Source organism: Marmota monax, unplaced genomic scaffold, assembly GCF_021218885.2.
Source record: "Marmota monax isolate L192 unplaced genomic scaffold, Marmota_monax_Labrador192_F-V1.1 WCK01_AAM20220418_F8-fsc00005, whole genome shotgun sequence".
Taxonomy (NCBI): Eukaryota; Metazoa; Chordata; class Mammalia; order Rodentia; family Sciuridae; genus Marmota; species Marmota monax.
The window spans coordinates 28,627,345-28,653,433 of NW_026692254.1; the positions used below are offsets into that span (position 1 = coordinate 28,627,345).

Below are 26,089 nucleotides of genomic sequence, written 5' to 3' on the forward strand. Positions count from 1 at the left end.
GTTTGAGGCCAGCACCAAAAATTTAGCAAGACCCTGTCTTAAAATAAAATGGCTAGGGATGTAGCTGAGTGGTAGAGCACCCCTGGAGTCAATCCCCAATACAAAAAAAAAAGGAGTGAGAAAAACTTGTTGCCATCCATCATCGATCGACATCTGTTGGCTGGTGACTGTGTGTCAGGCACTGGGCTCAGTGCTAAAGGTACAATTATGAACAAGCAAGGTGCTGTATTCACAGTCAGGCCTGCCCCTAACGTTTGCAGGCCTGGGGCAAGATTATAAATGGAGGCCAGCACACCATCTGTTCCAATTTGTATAAGTCATAAATCAAATGAACAAACCCTTAAATGAACTTTGTTCTCTTTGTACCTTGACAAATAATACCTTCATAATAGCCAGATTCAAATATAGACTTCTCCAACTTCTTAGTTCTCTGCACTAGAACACAGAGGGAGAGGCAGTCCCATCCTCAGACCACACCCCTCTCTTCCTGTCACAGCCCTGTTCTATGCCTCAGGGCACACAGGTGGCTGGGGTGGGGGGGGTAGCCTCCACAGCCAAGCTCTGGCCACACCCTGCATCCCCCAACCATTCGGATTAGGGTGAGTGCTCTGTGGATCTCTGTGACCCCTTGAACTCCATTCCATGGGGGTGGGACCCTCTAAAAGGCAGGGCCTCCAGCCCTGTTCTGAGAGGACACTATTCTTGGTGTTCACACACTGGCAGGAGAAACAGAATGGTCAAACAAGCAATTGTAACACGGTAGGAAGCATGCTGTGCCAGGTTTGAAGGGGGCCGGTACAACCAGGAGTTACAAATGACACTGGGAGCACAAAAGCATGTGTTGTCAGTGTCAGGGGTTATGGAGGTGAAGGCTTTGCCAAGGACATGACATAGTATGTTCAAGGAACTACAAGGAGCTTGGCATGGTTGAGGTGTCAGATGTCAGGGCAGAGTACAGGGAAGGGAGGGTAGCAGGAGATGGAGTAGAAGAGAAAGGTGGGTAGGAAAACAGGAAGGAAGACTATGTACTGTTATGGTCTGGGTCAGGAACTGTACAGCAATGAGGGAACCTAGGGCAAGCTAGAGCATGACACTGAGAAATTCTACTATGGTTATAGAGTGGAAGATGGCATAAGTGAGCAGAAAGAGTCAGGGAGAGAATGCTCCTGCAGTGGCCCAGGTCTGATCTAGGAAAAGAATGATGTAATTGAAGAAGCTCTGGCCACACCCAGAAAGCACCATCAGCCAGGAACCTGGGACTGAGGATACTTCACTCAACACAGTGACACACAGTAGAGCACCAACCAGATACAACCACTGGCATTAGAGCCTGTAAGAGACTCAGACAAAGGGAGATAGCCATAAAGAACGTGTCGCAGTGTAATACAACTCAGCAGTAAAATGACAGGCTGGTAGCACCTGGTGGAGGAGGCTTCCTGGAAGACTCTGAACTGAGTTTGCAGGCTAATCCAGGTGATCTAGGCAGAAAAATCACTCCAAGAAGAGTTCGCAGCATGGGCAAAAGCAGGGAGGCATGAAGCCAGCAGTGTGCCCTAGAAACTGTGAGGACTAGGCCACCACAAAGGGTCAAGTTTAGAAGGGGTAGATAGTGATGAGAGGTGATATTGGAGGAGCAGGCCTTGAGCACCTGAGGCTGGAACTGAAAGCAAGACAAGAAGCCAGGGGAAGGCTGAAAGCAGAGGGGAGATGGATCTAGCCTTTTTTAGGGCAATGTGGCTAACAGACCTTGGGGGCAAGCACAGCCTGGAGGCAGAGAAAAGCTGTGACATGAGACATTACAACAGCATGGGGATGCAGAAGCGTGGATGGATTCTAAAGACATCTATAGAAGGTCAAGAATGGTCCCTGGGTTTTTGGCATGGGGACTGGTGGAACCACTCACTAAGATAGGAACCCTGGAGGCATACAAGTAGACCAGGTGTAAAGGTGGGGTATGGGTAATATGATTGCTATTTTAGGCACTTTTTTGAGGTTTTTCATATAGTATGATATGAGTGAACCTAGGGCAAGCTAGAGAATGACATTGAGAAATTCAGTGGGATGTCTCTCACTCAGTTAAGTTTTAGAGGAGGTAAATGACATCCTCAAGGACAGTTCCATTAGAACAGTGGAGGTGGAAGCCAGGCCATGATTGGTTGAAGAGCAGATACTGGGGGGAGGAGGTGTGTAAATACTGGTTGTAAATACGGTGAGTGTGTGTGTGTGTGTGTGTGTGTAAATACTGGGGTTGTGGCTCAGCGGTACAGTGCTAGCCTAGCCTGAGTTCTATTCTCAGCACCACAGAAAAATAAATAAATAAAAATAAAGGTATTGTGTCCAACTACAACTAAAAAATGAATATTAAAGAAAAAAAAGAGTAAATACTCAGGACTGGGCTATAGCTCAGTTGGTAGAGTGCCTGCCCCACATGCACAAGGCCCTGGGTTCAATCCCTAGAAACCCCTCCCTCCCCCGCCACAAACATACAGTGAATATTCCTTTGAAAGGTGTGGAATAATAAAAAAATAAGCAAAAGGAAGATAAGTAGCGGAAGGAGAATGAGGGAGGGACAAGGAGAGAGAATGAGGGAGGGACAAGGAACTAATATGGAGTAAATCAAATTCTATGCATGTGTGATTTTTGTCAAAATGAACCCAACATAACTTAATGCTCTAAAAAAATAAATTTGTCTAATGTGGGAGGCCAGCCTTGCACGTAATTGAGTTACCTCCCTGGCTGGGTGTGAGGGGCTCAGACACTTTTCCTTTTCTATGTGTTAACAGCTTTCCCCACCCTTCTTGGGTCCGAGGGCTTGTCCATGTGGAGGCGTGCTTAACCACAGCCCCTGAAGATCCAAACGTCTCACCTGACCTTGGAACAATGATCCCCTTAATCTTCATTGGATGGAATTTTCCCTAGAATTTTTTGTTCCCCAATAAAAGTCCTCTCCCTGGCGTGTTCTCTCTCACTGGCCTCTTCAGTAAACCTCGCTACTTTAATGGGTAGCTAGAGGCTGGGGGTTTGAGAAGCCGTCCTGGAGCTGGTTTAAAGGTAAATGGAGTCTGTGTCTTTAATTTAAACTCCCTTAGGATTTCCCACATAGCCGAACCTTCATATATTGTCTGTGCTGGCCGTGGACTAAAGTCTAAGAATTTTGGGAAGCAGAAGGAAGAAGTAGTGGAGATACCTCAAAAGGGCAAAGGGGATAAGGGTGGGGAAATAGAGAAAGCCATCCTTCTTGAATAGGAAGGACCTGTGTCCTGAGAGTAAAAAAGGAGGATGGTATACCCTAGAGTCAGCAGTAACATTCTAAACAACTTCTTGTGGGGCATGGTGGCACATGCCTGTAATCCCAGTGACTTGGAAGTCTGAGGCAGAGGGATCGCAAGTAAGAGGACAGCCTCAGCAATTTAGCAATGCCCTAAGCAACTTAGGGAGATCCTGTCTCAAAATAAAAAAATAAAAAGGGCTAGGGTTGTAGCTCACTGGTTAAGTGGCCCTGGGTTCAATCTCTAGTACCAAAACCAAACCAAAACAAAAACCCCAACTTCCCTGCAGATTAGAGGAAGAAAGACAAATGGTCAGTTTCCAAATATCGTTACTATCTATGAGAGTCATCAGTGGACCTGATAATAGGCAGGTAACATTCTCCCTGGCTCAAAATCCTCCAATGACTTTCATCTTCTCTGAGTACAGTTCAGGCTAAGCCAGCCTCATTGTGTTCCACATCCAATCCTGCCTGTGGTCTGCCTGGAACCTTCTTCTCCTCACTTCATTCTAGATTCTGGGCACATGTCATCCTACTAGAAAGTCCTTCCTTATCACTCATCATGGCCCATATCCTTATTTTTCTTTTTCTTCATTTCATTTCCTAACATATGACACACATACTATTGATGTGCTGATTTGTTTTTGCCTATCTTACTCCACAAGAACATTAGCTCCTTGTAAACAGGGACTTGATCTGCTTTGTTCATTGTTCTACCTGGCACCTGGAATTAGGAAGTCAATAAATATTGCATGAATAGGAGCCACTGAATGGAATGCTACCTCTAACAGAAGAGCAAGAAAGCAACTTTCTTTATCTAAGAAACACTGGCTTTAACACTTCAGGGTTAACATATCATAGCTCAGTTCCATGACATCAGCCTCCAGAGCCTGGAGCATCCATTTGTCTGAGGGTTTGGCCAAAACTGTTCTTGAGGAAAATCTTGGACCTCTCTGAAGACAGGTCCTGCACCCCGGGTGGGCTGGTCTCCTTGTCCTTCTGGGTGCTTGGCAAGCTTTATGACTTTCTGAAGAGAAGGTCAACTCCCTTTATAGCTCAGCAGGCTGCTAATTACTTAATTTATATTTAACCAGCCAAAAAGAATGTCTGGGTCCCAGGTATTCAGTAGGGAGTGACCTGAAGGCACTTCTGGAAAGCTTTTTTGGGGAACAATATTTAAGGATGGCCTGAAGTTGATTTAGTTCACCCACAGACCCCCTAACATGGGTTCTTGGACCAAACCAGATCATACCAGGGTCCCATTTTCACTTCACACTGTTTTGGCCCTGGAAAGACCTGCTGTTCCTGCTGTTTACCAAGTAAACAAAGAACTGTGCATGGTAGGCAAGTGCTCTACTCCTGAGCCCCAACCCCACCCAAGACTGGCTATTTCTGAATTGGCTTCAGTTCCAGACTGTGGAACTATACTGAGAATGCTGTGACAAAAATCCCTGCACTGATCTCTCAGTGTTCTCTCAAGACACTGCCAAGCAAGTCCTAAGGGGTCCTCTCTGTAGACCCATGGCAGAGGGTTCTTCCAGTCAGCCACAGTAGCAAGAGGTGGCATCAGTCCTTCTTTGAGTGTCTGCGAATACCTGGATTTCATTAGTCTCCTTTTTCTTCCTTAGTCTAAACTTCCTCAAAAACCTCTTCTTTTTTTTTTTTTTAAATTTCTTTGTACTACATATATTTTTATAAATTGCCTCAATTTGATGGGATGAGGTACTGGGGATTGATCTTAGGGGTGCTTTACCACTGAGCCACATCCCCAGCCCTTTTTATATTTTGAGACAGGATCTCCCTAAGTTGCTTAGGGCCTCACCAAGTTGCTGAGGGTAGCCTCAAACTTGTGATTCTCCTTCCTCAGCCTCCTGAGTCTCTGGGATTACAGGTGTGGGCCATCAAGTCCAGCACTGCCTCATACTTTTTAGAGAGTAAAGTTGTATAGTATGAAATTAATTAATTAATAGTTTCATAGAAAGTCTTTTTTTCATATGGCAAATCTTCCCATTTATTCATTCTCCATTTGTTTCTTCAAAATTATGGTATTTATGTACCATAAAATTTACTGTCTTACCCAGTTTTAAGGGCACAGGTTAGTGGCATTAAATACATTCACAGAACTCTCTTAATCAACTTCTATATAAACGATTTCCAGGATAACTGATGCTTTCTTTTTCTCTGGACAATGTGTCAGCTATGCCCATGTTGGGCCATAGGCAGGAGGCTGGTGGGTTCCCTTCAGCCCTTGCCTGCTTCTATGGCTGCCAGGCTAGTTGTATGCCTGCCCAGGGTCAGTTGTGTTATTCTCAAATATATATAAGGCCATTTAATTGCTATTGCAGTTACAGAATTGAATTAATGTACATGCAATATGAGTATCAAAAGAGATGGCTGTGCTGGGCGCGGTGGTGCATGCTTGTAATCCCAGCAGCAGAAGGATCTCAAATTCAAAGCCAGCCTTGGCAAAAGTGAGGTGCTAAGAAACTCAGTGAGACCTTGTCTCTGAGTAAAATATAAAATAGGGCTGGGAATGTGGCTCAGTGGTCAAATGTCCCTGAGTTCAATCCCCGGTACCAAAAAAAAAAAAAAAAAAGATGGCTGTTTTTATGAAAATGCAGTTGACTTTCAATTTACACATAGCCATAAGTTTCAGAGTTCTGTGACAAAGCAGTAAGACTTTCCTCTTGGGAAAACCTTCAGCAGAATGAACATTACTTACTTGCCACCTCCAACATCACAGGATCGAGGACGCCCTGACAAGGACTGAATCTGGGAAGAGACAAAGAAAACTGGGCTCACTTACCGCAACGCTAATTCAAATTTTTGAAAAGTATCTTCGTGGGGATCTTGGGACTCCAGTCAGTACAGCTGAGAGCAGTGCTCACCAAAAGCAGCCTCACAGAGCACCCATTTGGGTTCTGAAGAGGCTTTTAAAATTCTTCAGCTTCCAGACACAAGGGAGATATAACAGTAATATATTCTCTTACTTTGATGATGCTTTATTAGTGTATATTCTAGATGAATATTATTTCCTTCAAAAAAGCCAATATTTTACATATAGAGCTTTTAAGTAAACATTTTTTCCCAATTGGCTTGAGGATAAGAAGGAAATAGAAAAGCAAAATATGGTAAAGAAAGATGAAATGAATGTCAAAAGAAAAAAATAATTCAATTAGATAAACTCTGGGGGGGCGGGAGTGAGTACTATAAATCCATAAGAACTGAAAAAGATGAGCACCTCTTCTCAGAGACAGCAGCCCCTGGTCCTCAGGGGGAAAGCCAGTGCTTGCTTGGCTAGAGAAGTCAAAGCCATCCTCTGATAAAAGCCTCCAAAACCACTTGACCAAAAACATACCATACAACTGCTTCTCCTATGCTTAAATATGTAAATTTTAAATCATAGCTTTTTATCCCCCCAAAGATTAACATCAAATACACCTTGACTTTATTAAAAATTTGTTAAGCCTACTCTAATGCTAGCAGAGACTTTGGTATGGTTGGTGGAAGAAAACGGAGCTAGACCAAAGGGATCCTAACAGGTTAAGTACAGAGACAGTATAAGTGATTACAACAGAGCATCGTTAAGGGGTGGAACAGATGAACTTTTCTTTCAAAATCAAGACAGCTTCCTTACAGGAAGGAAGGTCATATCAAGTACTATGGGGCCTCCCTTTCGCCCACAGTGGGTGAACAGGGTGGAGGTCAGCTAGCACAATTTTAGATACAAATGCTCAAAGGCTCATCAAAATCACAGTAAAACAGATGACTCATTTACTGGCTCCTGGAGAATACAAGTCAAAGAAAGGATTATCTGCTGCAATAATAATTCTGGACATAAACTGGAGACCAGAAGAAGGTGATGGCTTACAAAACAGAGAGATCAGCTATGACTTGTTACCAGGTTTCAGAGCTTTTAACAACATGAATAAAACACATAGGGCTTAAAAGGTTTCTTTTTTTGAATGAATAAATTCCCATGAAAATCAGGAAGTCAAAGATCAGTGTACTGATTCATCAACACAAATGTGATCATTTTTACTTGAGAAATCATTCCCAACTATATTTTTCCTCTCTGTCTCCCCACTCCTCTTGTTTCCGCCTCTGCAGGATTTTATAATACCTCTGGAGTGCAAACATCCAGTGACAACAAGCACAGTTAAATACTGTTCACCCACCTCCTTGGTCTCCCATAGTTGTTTTGGCAGTGGCTTTGGAACATTTAACAGATTTTCTTCTTTCAATGGGCCAGGGAAAGATGCCACTAAAAGGGGGGAAAGAAAATTCATTGCATTAGAGGGCAGCCATCCTATCTTTGGATAAACAAATTATCTTTGTAAAAACACAATTTATTTAAAAAATATTTATTAACTGTTTACAAGGGAAAGTGCTTTCAGCATCACTGTGGGGTTGCATAGATAGTAAGCAGACATGGATTCAACTGTAAGGAATTTGTAACCTAGCCCATATGAGGTCAACACATAAATAACACCACTGAGAGAAGAAACCAGGGGATGCCCAGGAGAATCACTGGTACAGTGCTGCTGCCTTACAGGAAAGAATGAATCCAGGGAGGCTCTGGAGATAAGTGTTCTGGGCAGCCCTTTAAAGACCCTGGGAAGACATTCCAAGGAGGAAAAATTAAGAAAAAGGCCTAAGGAGAGAGAAAATTATGGGCAACGATAGCATCGAGTAGTTCTTATCATGTGGAACATAGGCTAGGTAAAAGAGTGGTTGGAAATAAAATGTAAAAGATTAAGACTAGGTAGGGAATGGCCCTGCAAGCTTGGAAAAAGTGGTAAGAAGAGGCACACAATAATCTAGGGAAGAATGAGACGGAAAATAGAAAGAGCATGTGGAAGCCATGATGGCAATGAAGGTGCTTGGTAATAGGCTAGGACAGGGAATAAAGAGGAATTAGTAACCCAGCAGATTTGAGGATGGTCAGCTGAGGAGTCCTAGCGGCCTCAAAAGCTCTAAAACAACCTGGCTGTGTGTGAAGGGCCCATACCAGGGCCTTCTGCTTTAACACTATCAGTCATTCCAGGTAAAATAAGAATGCTGATCCACAAAACAAATGAAAGCTTTCTGTTCTCAAAGACGGGCCAGAGGACGAGGGCTGACCCTGAGGAAACACAGGATCTGATGTTAGGAGGGGAATCAGCATCAGATGCTGGTTGACTGTTCAGAACGAGGAATGCTGTTATGTTCTGGTGACCATGTAGCTCCACTGTGTCAGGACTGTCTAGTCCTAACCCCACACAGCATGGATAATGGACCCCAGAAAGAAGTCACTTAAAACAGGAACCAGACTGTAAACCCAGCAACTTGGGAGGCTGAGATAAGAGGATTTCAAATTCAAGGCCAGCCTCAGCAATTTAGCAAGGCCCCAGCAATTTATTGAGGCCCCGTCTCAAAAAATAAAGAGGGCTGGCAATGTGGCTCAATGGTTAAGCACTCCTGGGTTTAATCCCCAGTGCCTAAAACAAAACAAACCAAGGGCCAAAATTTCAAAGTAATTTTGATAAAAGGGTTTAAAATACTTTAAAATAAGTTTATTTCTATTTAATGAAACTTAGGATATAATTACAATCATGAATTCCTAGAATTAAGTATGGATAGAGTGTATAATTCCTCTGATAGCACCGCAAGGGAATGATACAATGATCTTCACAGTTAATCTTACCAGCATCATCACCACAATGTCATTTCTGCAAAAATAGCTCACGCTTTATCAATGTTCCCAGGTGTCTCTCAATCTTGATATTCAAATACCCCTCTCCCTCTCTTTTTAAATGGTGCTAGGGATTGACAGCCTGTGATGTATGTGCTCACTCTACAATTTAAGCTGCATCCTCAGACCAAATTACTCTTTTGAAGGGCTTATTTTGTCAACATCCTTGTGGATTTTCTTTTCTCCTGATGTTACCTGGTCTAATCATTAATATAAACTGCTTCAGAAACTTCACAAGGACAGGGCCGGATCTATGTTTCACTGGCTGTGGGGAGAAACTTAAAATAGTGCTTGGGAAATTTGGATCCTAAAACTGTCTGCCCACAAACTGGAGGACAAGAATAACAGGTCTTGAGAGCCTTTCTAAACCAGGACAATAGGAAATCAAGAAGAAAAAAGTGATCTGGGCATGGTGACACAGGCCTATAATCCCAGCAATTTGGGAAGCAGAGGCAGGAGGATTGTAAATTCAAGGCCAGCTTCAGCAATTTGATAAGTTCCTATGTAATTTAGTAGTACAGCAGCACCCCTGGGTTCAATCCCCATATAGACAAAAGGGGGTGGGGGAAAGGGAGGGAGGAAAGTGCTCTCATAGGTGTCGGGACACCAGGAGAAGTCCTAAGGGCTGAGTTAGACTCAAGGCTACCAGAGAGATAACAGGGATTGTTTTCTGTGAGAAGCTCATTATTTTTTATTTGTTTTCCACTTTTTTTTTTTTTTTTGGTAGTGCTGGGATTAAACCCAGGGCCTTATGCATGTGAGGCAAGCACTCTACCAGCTGAGCTATATCCCTAGCCCTCATTTGTTTTTCATCCAAAATTTGATGGGAATTCTTCAAAGAATCCACGGGATATGTGTATGTGTGTGTGTGTGTGTGTGTGTGTGTGTGTGCGCGCGCGCGCACACACGCCTGTGTGCAAACAACCTTGAAGGCATTTCTTCATTTCTATCCTAATGGATTAGATGCTTATTGATATTTTCATGCTTTCATTTAATGCCTGAAACAGCTTGTTCAGAAAAGGAGTTTGCAGGATGAGAGACAACTGTGTCTCTCAAGCAGGATTTTCCTCATTTATCATATTACCCATGAGCCTTATCTCTATGACATATAAATCTAATTTAGCTGTTCAGCTTCAGTTCATGAAAATTAAATTTCAATTTATGAAGATTTAGGGAAAAGAAAATACTGCCTGGTCCCAAATGAATAAATGAAGTGTTGGACTCTCATTTATCCAAGGCTTTGAGTGTCATTTCAGCAGACCTCCAGCATTATTTTAATTGGCTTTATAAAGAAACTCAGTATCGCTGTGCACAGTGGCACATGCCTATAATCCTAGTGACTTGGGAGGCTGAGGCAGGAGGATCACGAGTTCAAACACAGCCTCAGCAACTCAGTGAGGCCCTAAGCAACTCAGCAAGACCCTGTCTCTAATAAAATATAAAAAAGGGCTGGGGATACGGCTCGGTGGTTAAGCGCCCCTTGGTTCAATCTCTGGTACCCCCCCCCCCCAAAAAAAAAAGAAGAAAAGAAACTCGGTATCTTCTGCAAAATTTATCATTTCATTTTGTGATCAATTTACATTTTCCTTGCATTTCTTATTTAAATCTGTCAATTACTGAATCATGAAGACTAAATGGGCAGAGACAATGTTGATGAGAGAGGGATATTGGAATAACTAATTATTTAACTGATGGGTTAATTCATATTTTTATGCAGTTAAGACTTTTGTTCTCCTGCACAACCTTATGACTGTGGGGACTTGGGTAACAATGAAACTTCACAACCTAATCACCTATTTCCTTTCTTAAAGTTTTGGTCATGGATACTCATAATTTTCTAGAAGAGCATATCAGAATAATATACAATCAGTGGTCATCAACCTTTGCAGGGGAGTCTTAAAAATATGAGTATTAATTAGTTCAACTGTTGAAAGAAGGTTATGCATATGAGGACCAGCATCCCACTCCAACACAGGTAAGTAAAACCGATTCATACCTTCCCGGTGTCCATCATTCTCACCATCACAGAAACCTGGTGGGAAAGAAAAAAACACTTTTATGTGGTGCTTTAATTTTCATTTATTCATGAATTAGTAACTTTCTGATTTGTAATACAATTTTTTGAAAATTCTAAAGCAGTTTTAATATATCAATGCTTGTTCAATGTGCTTTAGTGTTTATACTAAAATTAGATGTAGTCTGAGTCTAAAGTTGGTGCCTGTCTACTTTTCTTTTCCTTTAAAATTGTCTGTCTGAAATTTTCTTACTGCCTCTGTCCTGAGAGAACAACTTTTATGAAGCCTGAGAACCTCTCTTTGAATCAAAAAGAAGTCTGGCTTGAAACTCTTCCAAATGTAAGCTGGGGGAGGGTACGTATTTTTAAGAGACCATGTCACTGTCTTAGACTTAATATGGGTGTTTATAGGAACAAAGTGGAAACTCCATGCTGGATGTTGTTAATATATATTTCTTACAAAGTCAAGTTAACTTTTTAAAAAATGTACCTGGAGTCAAAGTCATTTTAAAGGGCACATGTGATAGCTATTTCCAAAGTTTTAAAAATTTGACTTGGAATAAGTTCTGGCTGAATAAAGAATATTTAATCCATGAATTATCTAGTGGAGCCTAAGGGCCAGGGCTACACTGAGAGTCCCCAGAAGCACTAAGAGATCCTGAAATTAAGCACACAAACAAAGACAATTTCTTTCCAGCCCATAGGAACAGAATCTAAGTTAGTGATTGAAAAGTTTATTTTAGTGCACAAAAGACCTTTTGGGTAAGCTTGTTAAAATGCAGGTTCTTGGGTCCAACCCTAAAAGATGTTGACTCCAAAAGTGTGAGAACTGGCTGAGGAATCTGTCTTCAATAATCATCTCTGGGGACTCTCCTGCAGAAGGTCATTGGCTCACTCTTTAGAGAGACTTGGACTAGGCTGCCACTTACTTCATCAGTAATTTAGCACCTCTAAAGAAAAGCCATGTGAACAGGAGAACCTTAAAAAGCCAAGTACAGAAAGACAAAAGATGTAGCCCTGCTGTCAGCACTGTCAAAAGGAGAGGAAGGAAAACTCTTGATTCACATTTTGGCTTTTTGGGAAAGGGCAGGGAAACTTGACCATTCTGATCAGTAAAATGTGATTGCCCTGGGGTGTGGTAGTGCATGCCTAAAAATAATCCCAGTTACTTGGGAGGCTGAGGCAAGAGAACTTCAAGTTCAAGGCCAGTCTGGCCAACTCAGTGAGACTTTGTCTTATAATAAAAACTACAAAGAGCTGGGAGCCAGGCACAGTGGTGCACACCTGAAATCCCAGCAACTCGGGAGGCTGAGGCAGGAAGAGTTCAAAGCCAGCCTCGGCAGATTAGTGAAGTACTTAGCAACTCAGCGAGATCCTATCTCTAAATAAAGTATAAAATAAGGGCTGGGGATGTGGCTCAGTGGAAGCCTTTTGGGCTCAATACAAAAAAAGCGCTTTTAGGCTCAATACAAAAAAAATGTAGTTATCCTACTAAGAATTTAAAACTAAGTTCTATATAGTAAATTAGTACGGTATGTGGAATAATATTATATTCAAGATACCGATTAAGACTGACTTGTCCTTGAAACATGAAGATGCAACTGAGAGCTACCATGTAAAACTGTCAGAGAGGCCATCAGATTCCCCACATGACATCCCATTAGTGCCACCCTCTCCATCAGACTGGGGCAGAAGGAAGGCTTCATGTCTGAGTTAGGCATTGAAGGACAATGAGAAAGATGATAATAACAGCCAGCATTATTGAGCACTTATGATGGGTCAGGCACTTCTCAAAGATGAGTTCCGGTAATTCTAGCAGGAACTCTTTGACATAGGTGCTATTATCATGTCCGAGACCACACTGCTGGTTCTAGGACAAGGACTCCCCTGCAAAGGTTGATGACCGCTGATTATATTATTCTTCTGATAAGCTCTTCTAGAAAATTATGAGTATCCATGACCATGTCCCAAGACAATTTGTTGAACCAGAAGGATTTAGACAGTTGGAAGTAAAGTTGATTATGAAATGGAGACAGGAGGAGGAGTGGGGAAGGGGTATGGAGAAGAGGGAGAAAGGGAAGAAGAAGATGTGTATGTAGGGCAAGGCAGAGGATGCGGAAGCCTGGCTGCAGCTCAAGGGGGAAGGAATGGGAGATAAGGCTGGAGTGAAGAGGTCTTCCAGTAATTGGACATGAGTTGGGGAATAAAAGATTTTAGACACTCCTCTTGCAGAAGAATATGAGACCAACTGAAAAGAGAAAGCCTCAAGGCAGGGAAACCTGGCAGAAAACCAATATAATAGACACAAAGTGGGGTACTGGCAGTGAGTACAGAAAATAAGAAGAAGGCTTGAGATTCATTACAGGGATAGAATGATCAGAATTTGGCTATTGTATGGGTGCAAGGGGAAGGAGAACAAGGGTCATTAAATATAACTCTTAAGTGTTATCTTAAACGATTAGAGGATGAGGATGGTAATAACTGATATGTTAGCACCAAGTTAGCATAAGCAAAATGTCCAAGGCTGGATTCTTCCCACCAAATAAAAAATACCAGAAGATATAATTATAAATTAAGGGTAAAAAATTTAAAAAGGAACCAGTTGTGACTGAGTATCTGAAAACAGAGGGAATTAATTCACTTCAGTCCCACAGGGGATGGGACAGCAATGACTGAGGCTGTATCTGTGTTCCAGGAATTCTCACAGCGCCGGGGCCTCAGAGAGCTGACCTAAGTGCATCTGAGACCACGTTCCTTCTGCACGTTCCCATGCCTGGCAAGTCTAATATAACTCCTCACATGGTCTTGATTTGAGGTACAAGAGAAGTCAAAAGGCGGATCCCTTAATTAGAGTGAGCTCTGGAATTTCAGCCTCCACATCCTGGGCCCTCTTGCCACCTCAGCAACACTCCTTTTGCCCCTCTTCAGACCTGGGATGCTTGTGCCAGACAATCAAATGTCATTATTAGGCTTACATCTCTTAGGGTTATTTAAAACCTTCTTCTTAACTCTGCAGTCAAAGTTTATTGCCAGTTGAAAGGTCACTGAGGTACAAAGAATATCAGCCCCTCTAGAGTAGGAGCAAAGGACTGTACTCCCCAAAGATGGCGATATTCAACTCCTACTGCTCTGGGTGTGAAGACAAGTCACATGCTCTTCTGTGCTTGACCCTAGACTGCTCCTTGAGAGATCAAGGCCTGCTCCAGCTCCCTCCTCCATATGCTGGCCATTAGAGGAGGGGAGTCTAGGGATAGCCCCAGGCCGTGAAGCAGGGCAAGTGTCACAGACAGCCCTAGTGCTTGCTATCTGCATGGGTGTGCAAAATGGTAATTAAACTGCACATGCTGCCAGGGAAATGGTCAATCCTTCTCTTTATAGATTCTGCCTACTTAAACAAGAAGACAGAAATTATAAAAATCCCATTTGATTGTATAAAAGTTTATTTCTGGCATTTACCACTGCTTATCACTGCTAATTATCATGCGAGTTAAAAACCATTACGAAAATTACTAAGCATGTATCAAACTAATGGCTTTATTTTCTGGGGACATGAACCTTCACTTACGAATGTATCAGAGTTTCCTGCTCATGTAGTTAAGCCATTGTGCAGATGCTCCCTTATCATCTGCTCCCGAAAATAACAACAACTAAGTGGGGTCCCTCACTACACTGAGCAAAGATTCCTAGGGAAACGTCGGTTATTATTGCTCCCACCACAGAACCTGGTTCTGGGCTCCAATTATATTTTCCCATCCCCTTTTTAATTTTTACTTTATTTGGTTGGTCCTATAAAAAGAAATACCTTTTTGTAAAGCTAGTTGATATTTTTAAAATCCTAAAGGAAAGAAAATGAAAAACTTCAATGAATTACAGGGAGAAAACACATAAAACTATTTAAAATAGCTCCCACCAACAAATAGAATTCTCCAGAAATAATTCCCATCCTTAGAGACTTGAATAATATTTTAAACACACTGGCTTTCCCATGTAAACACATCCATATTTGGATGTGTTTCTGAGTTCTGCTGTACTTGCAGGGCAATTGCAGGAGCAGGCACACGGTTCAGACATCCAAGCTGGAGAATGGCCCACCTTCCATGGTGGTCAGATATTGTGGCCCTTTTCTAACTTCTGATTTGAAAAGGTGAGATCATCAGATTCTCATGTCAACTCAGGAGCCCTGCTTCAGAATTTTTTCCCTTCCTGTCCCCTAACCCCACCTTTTGGAACTGAGAAACTAACCAGGAGTGCTCTACCAATAAGCTCCATCCCCCGTCCTTTTTTATTTTGAGACAGGGTCTTGCTAAGTTGCTGAGGTTGGCCTCGAACTTGCCTCAGCCTCCCAGGTATCTCTTTACTTCTTTTATTATTGTTCTGCCTATCTGTATCAACATTGTTTTTTTCATTTTTCTTATTCATATTCACATATTCTGACTTTGTGTGTGTGTGTGTGTGTGGTATTGGAGTTTGAACCTAAGGGCACTCTATCATTGAGCTACATCCATAGCCTTTTTTTATATTTTATTTAGAGACAGGGTCTTGCTAAGATGCTAAAGGTCTCACTAAGTTGCTGAGGCTGGCCTCTAATTTGCAATCCTCCTGCAATTCAGCCTCCCGAGTCATGTGGATCTGGCCTGGCCTGACATTTCTCATCTCAGGCTAAATCACCCTTAGTATAAACACTTCCAATTCAAGTAACCACTTTCTTTAATTACTTTCTTTTCTCTTTGCATGCAAGCCTCAAAAACTCCTTAAATTATCTATGGTTCCCTTATTCTCTTGAGGCCTTCAGTCCCTTCTAAAGAAGCATAAACTTTGCTCAAAATGCAAAGGCCATGCTGATGTAGAAACGCATGAGTTCCAGGGCAAAGATCTATCAAGCTGGTTTGCTCCCAGTCCAGGGACACTAAGACCTGCTGTACCCACAGGTACTCCGCTGATTATATTCTTGGCTTTTTTAGGCTTTGTTTATATATTCCCATCTACCTACCCTGAAGCTAAACTGTTCCATCTTCCCACACATCCCACTTCTATAAGTAGGGAGCAATCGACCCATATCCAATTTCAACATCTCCACCAACTTCACTCTCATATACCCATGTCCCACCAATTCTGAAAGACCTCATACTTTACAAGAAATCATTTAAGCAAGTGGAGTCTTTTCTAAATTGTACCAAGGGAACAAATACAGCAACAATTGTTATTAAAACCCATCCCTACGATATGCAAAAAATATAACCATGAATATTCTCCTTGGAAAGAACAGAGGCTATTAAGACTTTAGTCCAAAATAAAGAAAACTAGAAAAACTGGTACTTTAGTAAAACAATATTTATTCTCAATCCTCTTTCTCTCAGTCTGTAGATGGAATGGATAATTCAAGATAGTAGTTCTTTCTAGATTATAAGCCCCCAAAAGGTGGGTGTGGAATGTGACTAAATGAACCAGACTCATTTCAGGTGAGGGTCAAATGTCAGTGCCTAACATGTTTTAGCAAGTGCTCTGAATGTGTGAGCCACTGTGTGTTTTCTCTGCCCTTCTCCATTATGAGGATTCCTCTGTGCCAGGGACTGTTAGGTATAAGAAAGAACGTGACCAGTAGATGTTGCCTTTGAGAAATTTCCCCTAGGAGAGTGAAAGAAGCATGTGTATGAAAAAGCAGTCAAGTGTCCCAGGTGTTAAGTCCATCTGCAATTAATACTTCAGGATGTTAGAAAGACAGGGGTAGTTGGGGGCCAACAGAGATAGGAAGGTTCCAGAAGGCTACACAGAAATGCTGACACAAGTTGAAGTTCACAGTTGAAGTGTTGGCCAGGTGGACCAGGAACGAGTTACAAGAGGAAGAGATGGGAACAGGATGAAACAGCAGAACTCCAAGGCTGACTCAGGGAATGAGGCTGGGGAGCAGAGGGAAGAGGCAGGCAAGTGCCCAATCCTGGGGTACATGTCACTCCAGAAAAGAGATCTGGACTCTTTCTCCTAGGGGTAAGTAAGTGGCACTGCTGGCTTTCAGGACAGGAACAAGAGTAGGACTTGGGTTCAGATGGTGTGAGTGTGCCTTTACCCCACTCCTTCACTCTTGGCCTTTCTCTCCTGGACTCACTCTGGCCCAAAGGAGGTAGAATGGTGATCTGAACAGCAAAATAGGGAAAGAGGGAGCAGGTAGTGCTCAGCTCCAGTTCTGCTCCCTCTCTTCCTCCTTCCCAGGGGCAAGTTTTCCTGCACAGAGCACGAAAACTTCTCCTCTGCTCCTCCCTGCCCAAGTCTTGTCTGAATACTTCTCCCATAGGGGAAGATCTTGCACCAGGGCTGCCAGCCACTGGAGAGTCTGCCTCATCTTTTTTTTTTTTTTTTTTAGAAAGAGAGAGAGAATTTTTTAATATTTATTTTTTTAGTTTTTTGGCGGACACAACATCTTTGTTTGTATGTGGTGTTGAGGATCGAACCCGGGCCGCACGCATTCGAGGTGAGCGCGCTACCGCTTGAACAATATCCCCAGCCCCGAGTCTGCCTCATCTTGAGCTTCAGTCATAAAAGGTCCAGGGATCCAGGAAAGGAAGCCATTTCCTCCAACCTGGTCTTATCAACAGAGGAGGACCCTAAGAGAACCTAACAGAAAATTGGACTGACAGGATATGAATTGGAAATAAAGAGACCAGTTAGTAAGTTAATACGAAAGTCTATGAAAAAGATAATCAGTGCCTAGAAGAAGGGCAATGCCATGAAGGAGGAGGAAGACCAAGGGCCAAGACATGCCGACAAGGGACCATTTTTCACAGAAGAAGCAAGGAAAAGATATATCCTAACTTCATCATGAACACACCCACTTCCCCTGCCATGAGCTTCTCTGAAGACCACCAAACTAGGGAAGTATGTGCTCCTCATAAGCTTTTCACTCTCAGTTCCTACAGACAGAATGAAAAAGCACAGATACTGTTAGCAGGGCCCTGCGTGTCTTACCCATATATGGGGCAGGCCAGGCTGACTGGCCCCCTCCTCCATAGGGGTCCTGGGGCTTGGTGCTCAGAGCACTCGTGTGAAGAGCAGAATCAGAATTGGTCCTAAGGAAGGGAGGAGAGAGTCTGGCTGAAATGCAGTATTCTTTGCTGAAGATTACCAACAGGAAAGAAAGGCAAGAACAACAGACTTATAATCATCCAAAAAAATGAAGGGTCAGGACCTACCTGTAATGTCTTACATCAATAGCAATCTAAGGATCGCCACTCCAAAAGATTTTAATTTATACTCACATAGCCTTATACTTTGAAGCTCAGCATGGTGAACTATTTCAACAAGGCAGTTCTCACATTCATGGCTTCCCTCTAAGACCTTCCTTTTCTTCTTTGCCACTCAGAAGATGGCTATGACGCATACAATATGCAGCTCCACTAAGTTTTCCCTATCTGAAAGTGCCCATTCTGAAGTGAAGGACCCCCCAGAAAAGGTTCTTTTAGGGTAAATGCAAGGTCAAGACTGTTTTCAAAATAACACTACAGAGTTCCTGGCCTTTCTGGTTCACCCAGTGCAGTTTTCCCAACAGCTGTGTGATATGTGAAGCCATCACAGATTGAAAGCACCAGCAGAGAAGCCCACTGCTTTCAAGAGCTTTGTAAAAGGTATAATGATGTAACTATTCTCAGCATTTTTTTTTTTGTTTTGGAAAATATGATTGTGTTTCTTTAAAAGAGATATATTTATATTATTTTTGAATGCATTAACAGGTATTTTTTAAATCTCTCAATTTAAATTTTAATATCAATACATATTCACATAAACAAATATTCTTTGAGGGCTTCCATATTTTTTAAGGGTATAAAGAAGTCCTAAGACAAGAAATATGGGAAATGCTGATCAATAGCAAATTTCTGAAATTCTCCTTTAGTTTATATAGAGCCTCTGTTTCAAGAGACAATTATTTATCTCATCCAAGGGTCAAACTGTCTGCCACAAGAAGTACATGTGAGACATGTCAAGCTAGTCTAAAATGGTTTTCTGTGGTCCAATCCAGGTGACAGCCTCATGTAACCATTAAGCCATGTGGCTTCAGACAAGGGACTAGACCAACAAGATAAGAACCCACGTGATACAACAGGATGAGCGTGGGCTCTGGGAGCAGAGACCCAGGTTCAGCTTCCATCTCCTTTACAGATTCAAAGAAACTCAAGAGTATATCAATCAAATGCAGACAGTTGTGAAAATGTGAATATAAACTGGATATTAGATGATGTTAAAGAATTATTGTTAATTTTGTTAAGTGTAATAACAGAATTTTTCTTTTCTTTTTAAGATTTCTCATTGGCCTTGTTCTGGTAAGAGATATTTGCAGGTAAAATATTTTATCTAGCCAGTTGTAGGTTGGGGTATGAAGTGGAAGGTAGAGAAGAAACGAGACTGGTGGAATGCCAATCGAGACTGAATTGAGGGATGGGCACAAGGGGCCCCTTACAATATTCTCTTTTGTGTATGTTTAAAGTTTTGCAATATTAGAAGGGATTTTGCCTTTTTAAAATTCCAGTCCTTCACATATTAGCTGAGGGAACTTGGACAAGTCATTTGGCCTCTTAAAGCAGAAATTTAATACTCATTCTTGCCATGTATGAAAAAAATGACCAGATAGAACATTTACTTATGGAGAAGAATCCAAAGTGATCATGACAATTGTTGATGTTACACTTACGCTTAAGCATACACTTATGCTTCTCATGTGTCTTTTTATCCTTTTTAATCCTCATAACCATCCCATGAGTTATAATTATCTACAGTTTTCAGATAAGCCAATTGAGGCAAACCGAAGTTAATCTACTCCAGACCTCATGTTCTTACACTGTGCCCTGCACACTCAATAAATGGTGAACTTTTTGTTTTGTTCTAACACTTCATCACAATAGGCATAAACACACTTGGCAGCCAGATAATTTATAAAGAATACCAGAACAATCAAATTGTTGGGTCTTCTTTAAAATCTACTTCTAGTATGAAACAGCCCACGTACCTGTTAAGTGCAGATGTTAGCCTGAACCCAGGATGCTTTTCTTCTTTCCAAGGAGGTTGCTGCCTTTAAAAACCAGAACAACATAAGCATACGAGGAAAAGAAGTTTAATCCACAGGAGCAAAAGAGAGCCTTGGATCTGGGTTTGAGAAAAGGTCTCTACACACCTAGACCCATAACCTGAGTCACTTAAAAATGCCCCAGGCCTCATTCACTTTCTCATTATTGTGAAAACAAGGCTAGACTAAATGATTTCTCAGTACCTAGGAGCTCTAATATCCAGTATAACCACCCCAAACCTACAAGAATAGGATTAGCTAGCTGAACATATAAAACATTAACAAAAGGGCAAATAAACATCTCTGAAAACTTTTTGAAACTGGCCAACTGCATGACTGAGTCCTCTTTAGGTGACATGAGGTCTTACTCTAGATGTGTAAAAATATTAATCCTTATCACATAACTTGATTATGTGTAGGGGGTGCATAAGCAATCCTGGATACAAATATTTTGCATTCCCATTTGGATGGACATGAAGAGGACTATAATTGTTATAGTCATCAAGAGAATGAAACTACTACTCTGACTAATCCTACTGCTCTGGAAAGCATAAGACACTTTATTTGTTTATTTATTTATTTTATTCTAATTTGTTATACATTAAGATACTTTTTATTGGATACATGTAAGAAAAGTACCAGTTTGGAGATATGCTTTTTCTGATTTAAAATAATATGCTGTATTTATCCAAAAAACTTGAATCCTAAGATTCTTAAAAAGATTCTTAAAGGTAATTAAAAACCCGCTCGAGATTGGGGCCAGCTGTTCCTGTCTTTATTTCCTTTTCCAGATTGGGACTATATATCAGTAGTAAGTGCTTGGTCAAGATTTGCCCAGAGAAAAGACCTCAACCCAGAAAGCAAATTTTTAAAAATATATATGTACATTCCAAATGCCTCCTAAATGAGCCTTGGTGACCTGAGAATGATATCATGGGGCTGGGGATGTGGCTCAGCAGTAGTGTGTTGCCTAGCATGTGTAAGGCCCTAGGTTTGATCCTCAGTACACATAAACACGCACAAAATCTGAAAATGAAACCATACAAACAGATGCAGAAGTCCTTTTCAGTTAATTTTTTGTACACAAGTACTCAAAGAGATCCTAAGTCAAATCACTGTGCATATTACCATTTTAGGAGTTTTTTATTCCTTTTAGTTGCTTATGAAGACACCCTGAGAAAAGGCATTTATTTTTCCATGTCTCAAATAGAAGAATACCCAGTCTGAGTATTCTGTTGGCAAATATATCCCAAATGTGTTTTTATTTGATTTTTAAGTAGGAAGATCTAGATTTACTTAATTTTTCACTTTATACTTTCATACAAGCCCATGATTATACATCAAAAGACTTAAGTTTTATAAGAGAAAACCAGACTCTCTTTTATTCTAAAACAACATTCAAGGTGAATGAAATAAAGTAAAATCATTTTAAAAATAACATCTGTATATCTTTTAAAATATCTTTTAAATGTAGCTTGCTTACCTTGGCCAACTCTCATCCAGGGGCTGTGAAGAGTAATTGGCTCCAAAAGTACTACCATCAAAGTAGAATTTTTAATAAAGGAAAAATAATGGAAAGTTGAAGCAAAATTAAGAAGCTGAAATTGTGAAGAGCTAAAAACTGTGTCTTTTGCTCTTATCTTCATCTCTACACCTGACAGTTCTTTCTTTATGCCTTCTCTTATCAACTTCCTCTAGGACAGTCTATTCTTTTTATCTTCTAACCAGTGTTTTCTTTGCATGATTCATTTGAGGCATTTCTTATTTTTCTGCATGCCCAGCATCTTCTGTTTTCAAGAACAACCTCCATACCCATCCCAAACCCAGTTAGGCTGCCATTCTGTGCAGGCCTCCCCATTCCACGGATGGACCCAGTCAAGGCACTTCATCTCCCTGGAAACAATGATTGGTTCAAGGATGGGCTTATGACACAAGCAGGACCAAGGAAGAATGCTTTTTTGAGGGGGTGGTACTGGGGATTGAACCCAAGGGTGCTTAACCACCACTAAGCCATATCCCCAGCCCTTTTATATATTTTATTTAGAGACAGGGTCTCACTGAGAGTTGCTTAGGGCCTGGTTAAATTTCTGAGGCTGGCTTTGAACTAATAATCCTTCTGTCTCAGCCTCCTAAGCTGCTGGGATTACAAACATAGGCCACCCACCTAGCTGGAAGAATGCTTCTGAAGGGGGAGAAAGGAGTGCCACAAATAAAGGTGGCAAACGCCCAGGCTATTTGAGTCTGACAGCTCCCTTTGGAGAAAGCCTGCCAGTACATGAAGTCAACACAGGGGTAGCACCACAGAACTACAGAACCCTGGATCTAGCTCTTGAGTTTCTAGTGGCAAGCCAATAAATCTCCTTCTTCCAAGTTAAGGTGAGTTCATGATACTTATAACCAAAGACAGGTGCATTAGACTTATGGAGATACTTTCATAAATTCTGTTTTGTTCCTTGGGTCTAGCATGCCTTAGAACATGTTCCAGATAGAGTAAAGAAATGGGATGCTGCACTGTACATACCAAGTATAGTAGAGCTATCTGCATTTAGTTAATTGTACCCAAGGGATTGTCTTAGGGCATTTTAAATCATATTGTTCTCTTGCATTGAAAACCTTTGATGATTCTCTTCCACCTGGAAGGCAAAATCAAATTTGGCTGCACAGTACTTGTTTGCTCTTACCTCCAGCTGTCTGGGTTCCACAAATATATCCTGTCTTTCCTGCCTCTTTGCCTTTGCTAATCCATTTCCCTCTCCTCTGCTCCCATGTGGAACACAGCCTCCTCAAAGGCCTGGCTCTCCTCCTTGTCACCCTCACCAAAATCAAGTCAATTCTTTTTGTCTCTTTTATCACTGATTGGATAAAATGCACCAATAATGCTTTTGATCCCAAACCACATCCCCAGCCCTTTTTTAATTTTCATTTTGAGACAGGGTTTCACTAAGTTGCTTAGGGCCTTGCTAAATTGCTGAGGCTGGCTTTAAACTTGCAGTCCTCTAGTGTTGGCCTCCCAGACCGCTAGGATTACAGGGGTGTGCCACTATGCCTGGCTCCAAACTCTTCTTCTTCTTTTTAAATATATATTTTTAGTAGTTGATGGACCTTTATTTTTATTCATTTATTTATATGTGGTGCTGAGAATTGAACCCAGTGCCTGACACATGCCAGGCAAATGTCTACCACTGAGCCACAACCTCAGCCCTCCAAATACTCATTTCTTTTTTTTTTAAATATTTATTTTTAGTTTTAGATGGACACAATATCTTTATTTTATTTTTTTTCATATTTATTCTTAAGCTTTAGGTGGATACAATATCTTTATTTTACATTTATGTGGTGCTGAGGATCGAACCCAGTGCCTTATATATGCTAGGTGAGTACTTTACCACTGGGCCACAACCCCAGCCCTATCTTTATTTTATTTTTTATGTGGTGCTGAGGATTGAACCCAGTGCCTCATGCATGCTAGGCAAGCACTCTACCACTAAGCCACAACCCCAGCCCCCAAACCCTTATTTCTTAAAGTATAAATAATAAAGAAGATACAAGTGCATTAAGACATCAGCAATGTGAAAATGGACACAATAAGCTCATACTATGTGCCAGGCCTATGCTGAATTTGTCCTTCAACTTAATTGTAACCATCCTGGGAGGGAGATGATTTTATCTCCTTTTTATAGTTAAACAAACTGAGGCTTAGTCCTAGAAATGCTGAGCAATCCAAGGCAGCAAGCATGGCAGATGAAGGGTCAAATGTACAGCTCACTGGCTCCAAAGTTCAAGAGCTCTTCACAAAGTCACACAGTAAAGACTGAACTAGCACCAAGTGCCCAGAAAATAAACTATATATACCTGGAAGGTTCTGGGAAGAAGGACAGGTGCTAGAAAAGAAATTATCACTGGTTTGGACTCAGGGGGGAATGGGATTCTTAATGGAGAAGGTACCTGTTGCGTATGCCTAGGCTGGGCATCTCAAGGGAATACAGAATCTGGAATTAGAAAGATATGGGTAATAATGAGTTCTTAATGATTTAGCATAAAACATTCCCTTTGCCCAGAGAAGCATTAAATTGCAGTTTCCTCTTCTAGGTATTCATTTTCTTTGTCATGTCTCATCATCTTCTTTCTTAATCTGACCCTGAGCTAATACAATAAAACAGATATTTTCAAGAAGGGTAGTTCTTCAACTTTTGCTATTAGGCTTAATGTATGTGAAGTAAAGGTTAGAGCAGATCACAGGAGGAAACAGAAGAGGAAAAAGTGATAAAGAAATCCAGGGCTAGGGTTGTGGCTCAGTGGTAGAGTGCTTGCCTAGCATGCACAAGGCACCGGGTTCAATCCTCAGCACCACATAAATATAAAATAAAGATATGTGTCCACCTAAAGCTTAGGAATAAATATTAAAAAAAAATCCAAAGGCCCTGTGAGACAATGAGCACAGCTGGCAAGGCCATTAGGGAGTCTCACAATCTGTGGTTAGCTGCTTTTTCTTTTCTGTAGGATTTGATGAATCTGCCCAGAAAAACTTAATTCCATGAAGCAAATGTTTACCATTTTCCTCACTACACTGCCATCCTTAAAACCATTAAGTCTGACTACACAGTATTGAGAATTCAAATTAGAATGTAGTGACATAATTATAATGACCCAATATTGGTTATTTCAATGTTGAGCTATTAGAGAGCATTTCAACCTTCCTGATGTCTATTAACAACATGAAAATGTAGTAAATTCCTGACATTTTTCACATGATTAAGATGAGGTATCAAAAGTTAAAAGATGTAGCTGGGCACAGTGGTGCATGCCTGTAATCCCAGTGGCTTGGGAGGCTGAGGCAGGAGGATCGAAAGTTCAAAGCCAGACTTGGCAAAAGCAAGGCACTACACAATTCAGTGAGATCCTTCTCTCAATAAAATACGAAACAGGGCTAGGGATGTGGCTCAGTGGCCTAGTGTTCCTGAGTTCATTCATCCCCAGTACCCACGCCCCCTGCCAAAAAAAAAGTTTAAATGTGTGACCTCTGAGCTCTATTATTTCTTACTGTCTCATTTATTTTGGTAGGTATTTTTAAAGCCCAAGTGTGGGTACCAAGAGAATCACTAAAATTACAAGCTTACAGTTAAACTCAACAAAAATAAAACTTAAAAAATATGGGGACTAATGAGTTCTTAATGATTTACCATTATTTGTAAACTTAAATTTGTTTTTAATTCAACAAGCAGCTTTGGAGGGCTTGCTAGTTGCTGGCATACAAACATAAGAGAAGCACAAGATACAGAGTGATATTTTGTTCTTTCTAGGGATAGAACACAGGGCCTTGTACATGTTAGGCAAGCACTCTACCATTGAGCCACCCTTGAGCCTCCCTGCTAGCCTCCAGGATATGATTTTTTGTTTGTTTGTTTTGTTTTTTGGTACCAGAGATTGAACCCAGGGGTACTTAACCACTGAGCCATAGTCCCAGCCTTTTTTTCTTATTTTTTATTTTTAAGACAGGGTTTCACTAAGTTGCTTACGCTAAGTTGATGAGGCTGGTCTTGGATTTGTGATCCTCCTGCCCAGCCTCTTGAGTCACTGGGATTACAGGAATGTGCCACCATACTTGGCTAGGGTTTTTAAGAAGTCACACTGGCTCCTTCTTTAGTACCTCCTTCAGCAGTTAAGCTTAGTTAGCTAGTTAAGTCTTAAAAAGTAAGCAAGGAAGAGGTGGGTGCAATGGATAGAAATAGAAATTGAGTCTAAAAAAATGTCCCTATACCTACCATGAACATTTTATCTTCCCCTCCTTGGCTCTTACTCCTCTACCTTCCAACAGATGTTCCCTGAGGTCCTGCAGCTTCATTCTACAATGACTGGCATTACTTTCCAGGGACAGGATGAGACTATAGGGTACCAAGTAGTGTGGGAGCAGGGGGAAGCTAAAGCCTCTGACCAGTGCCCCCTTGGGTGGAGAAGCCTACCTTCACTGCATCCTTACCTTGGGAACTCTCAAATCCATGCCTCTAGCTCCCAGAAGTTCTTGTG

At 41.4% G+C, this 26,089-nt stretch overlaps 1 protein-coding gene across 1 annotated transcript in view; it reads right to left on the reverse strand.

Annotated features, from left to right (window-relative positions):
• Positions 1-26,089, reverse strand: part of Crtc3 (CREB regulated transcription coactivator 3) — a 107,826-nt gene that overhangs the window by 16,817 nt on the left and 64,920 nt on the right. Inside the window, exons 4-9 of the mRNA XM_046437951.2 lie at positions 21,549-21,610; positions 20,009-20,071; positions 17,977-18,077; positions 10,999-11,034; positions 7,447-7,532; positions 5,991-6,040 (exon numbers count right to left, since the gene is read on the reverse strand). Coding sequence (XP_046293907.1) covers positions 5,991-6,040; positions 7,447-7,532; positions 10,999-11,034; positions 17,977-18,077; positions 20,009-20,071; positions 21,549-21,610 — 398 coding nt within the window. The remainder of the gene's footprint in view (positions 1-5,990; positions 6,041-7,446; positions 7,533-10,998; positions 11,035-17,976; positions 18,078-20,008; positions 20,072-21,548; positions 21,611-26,089) is intronic.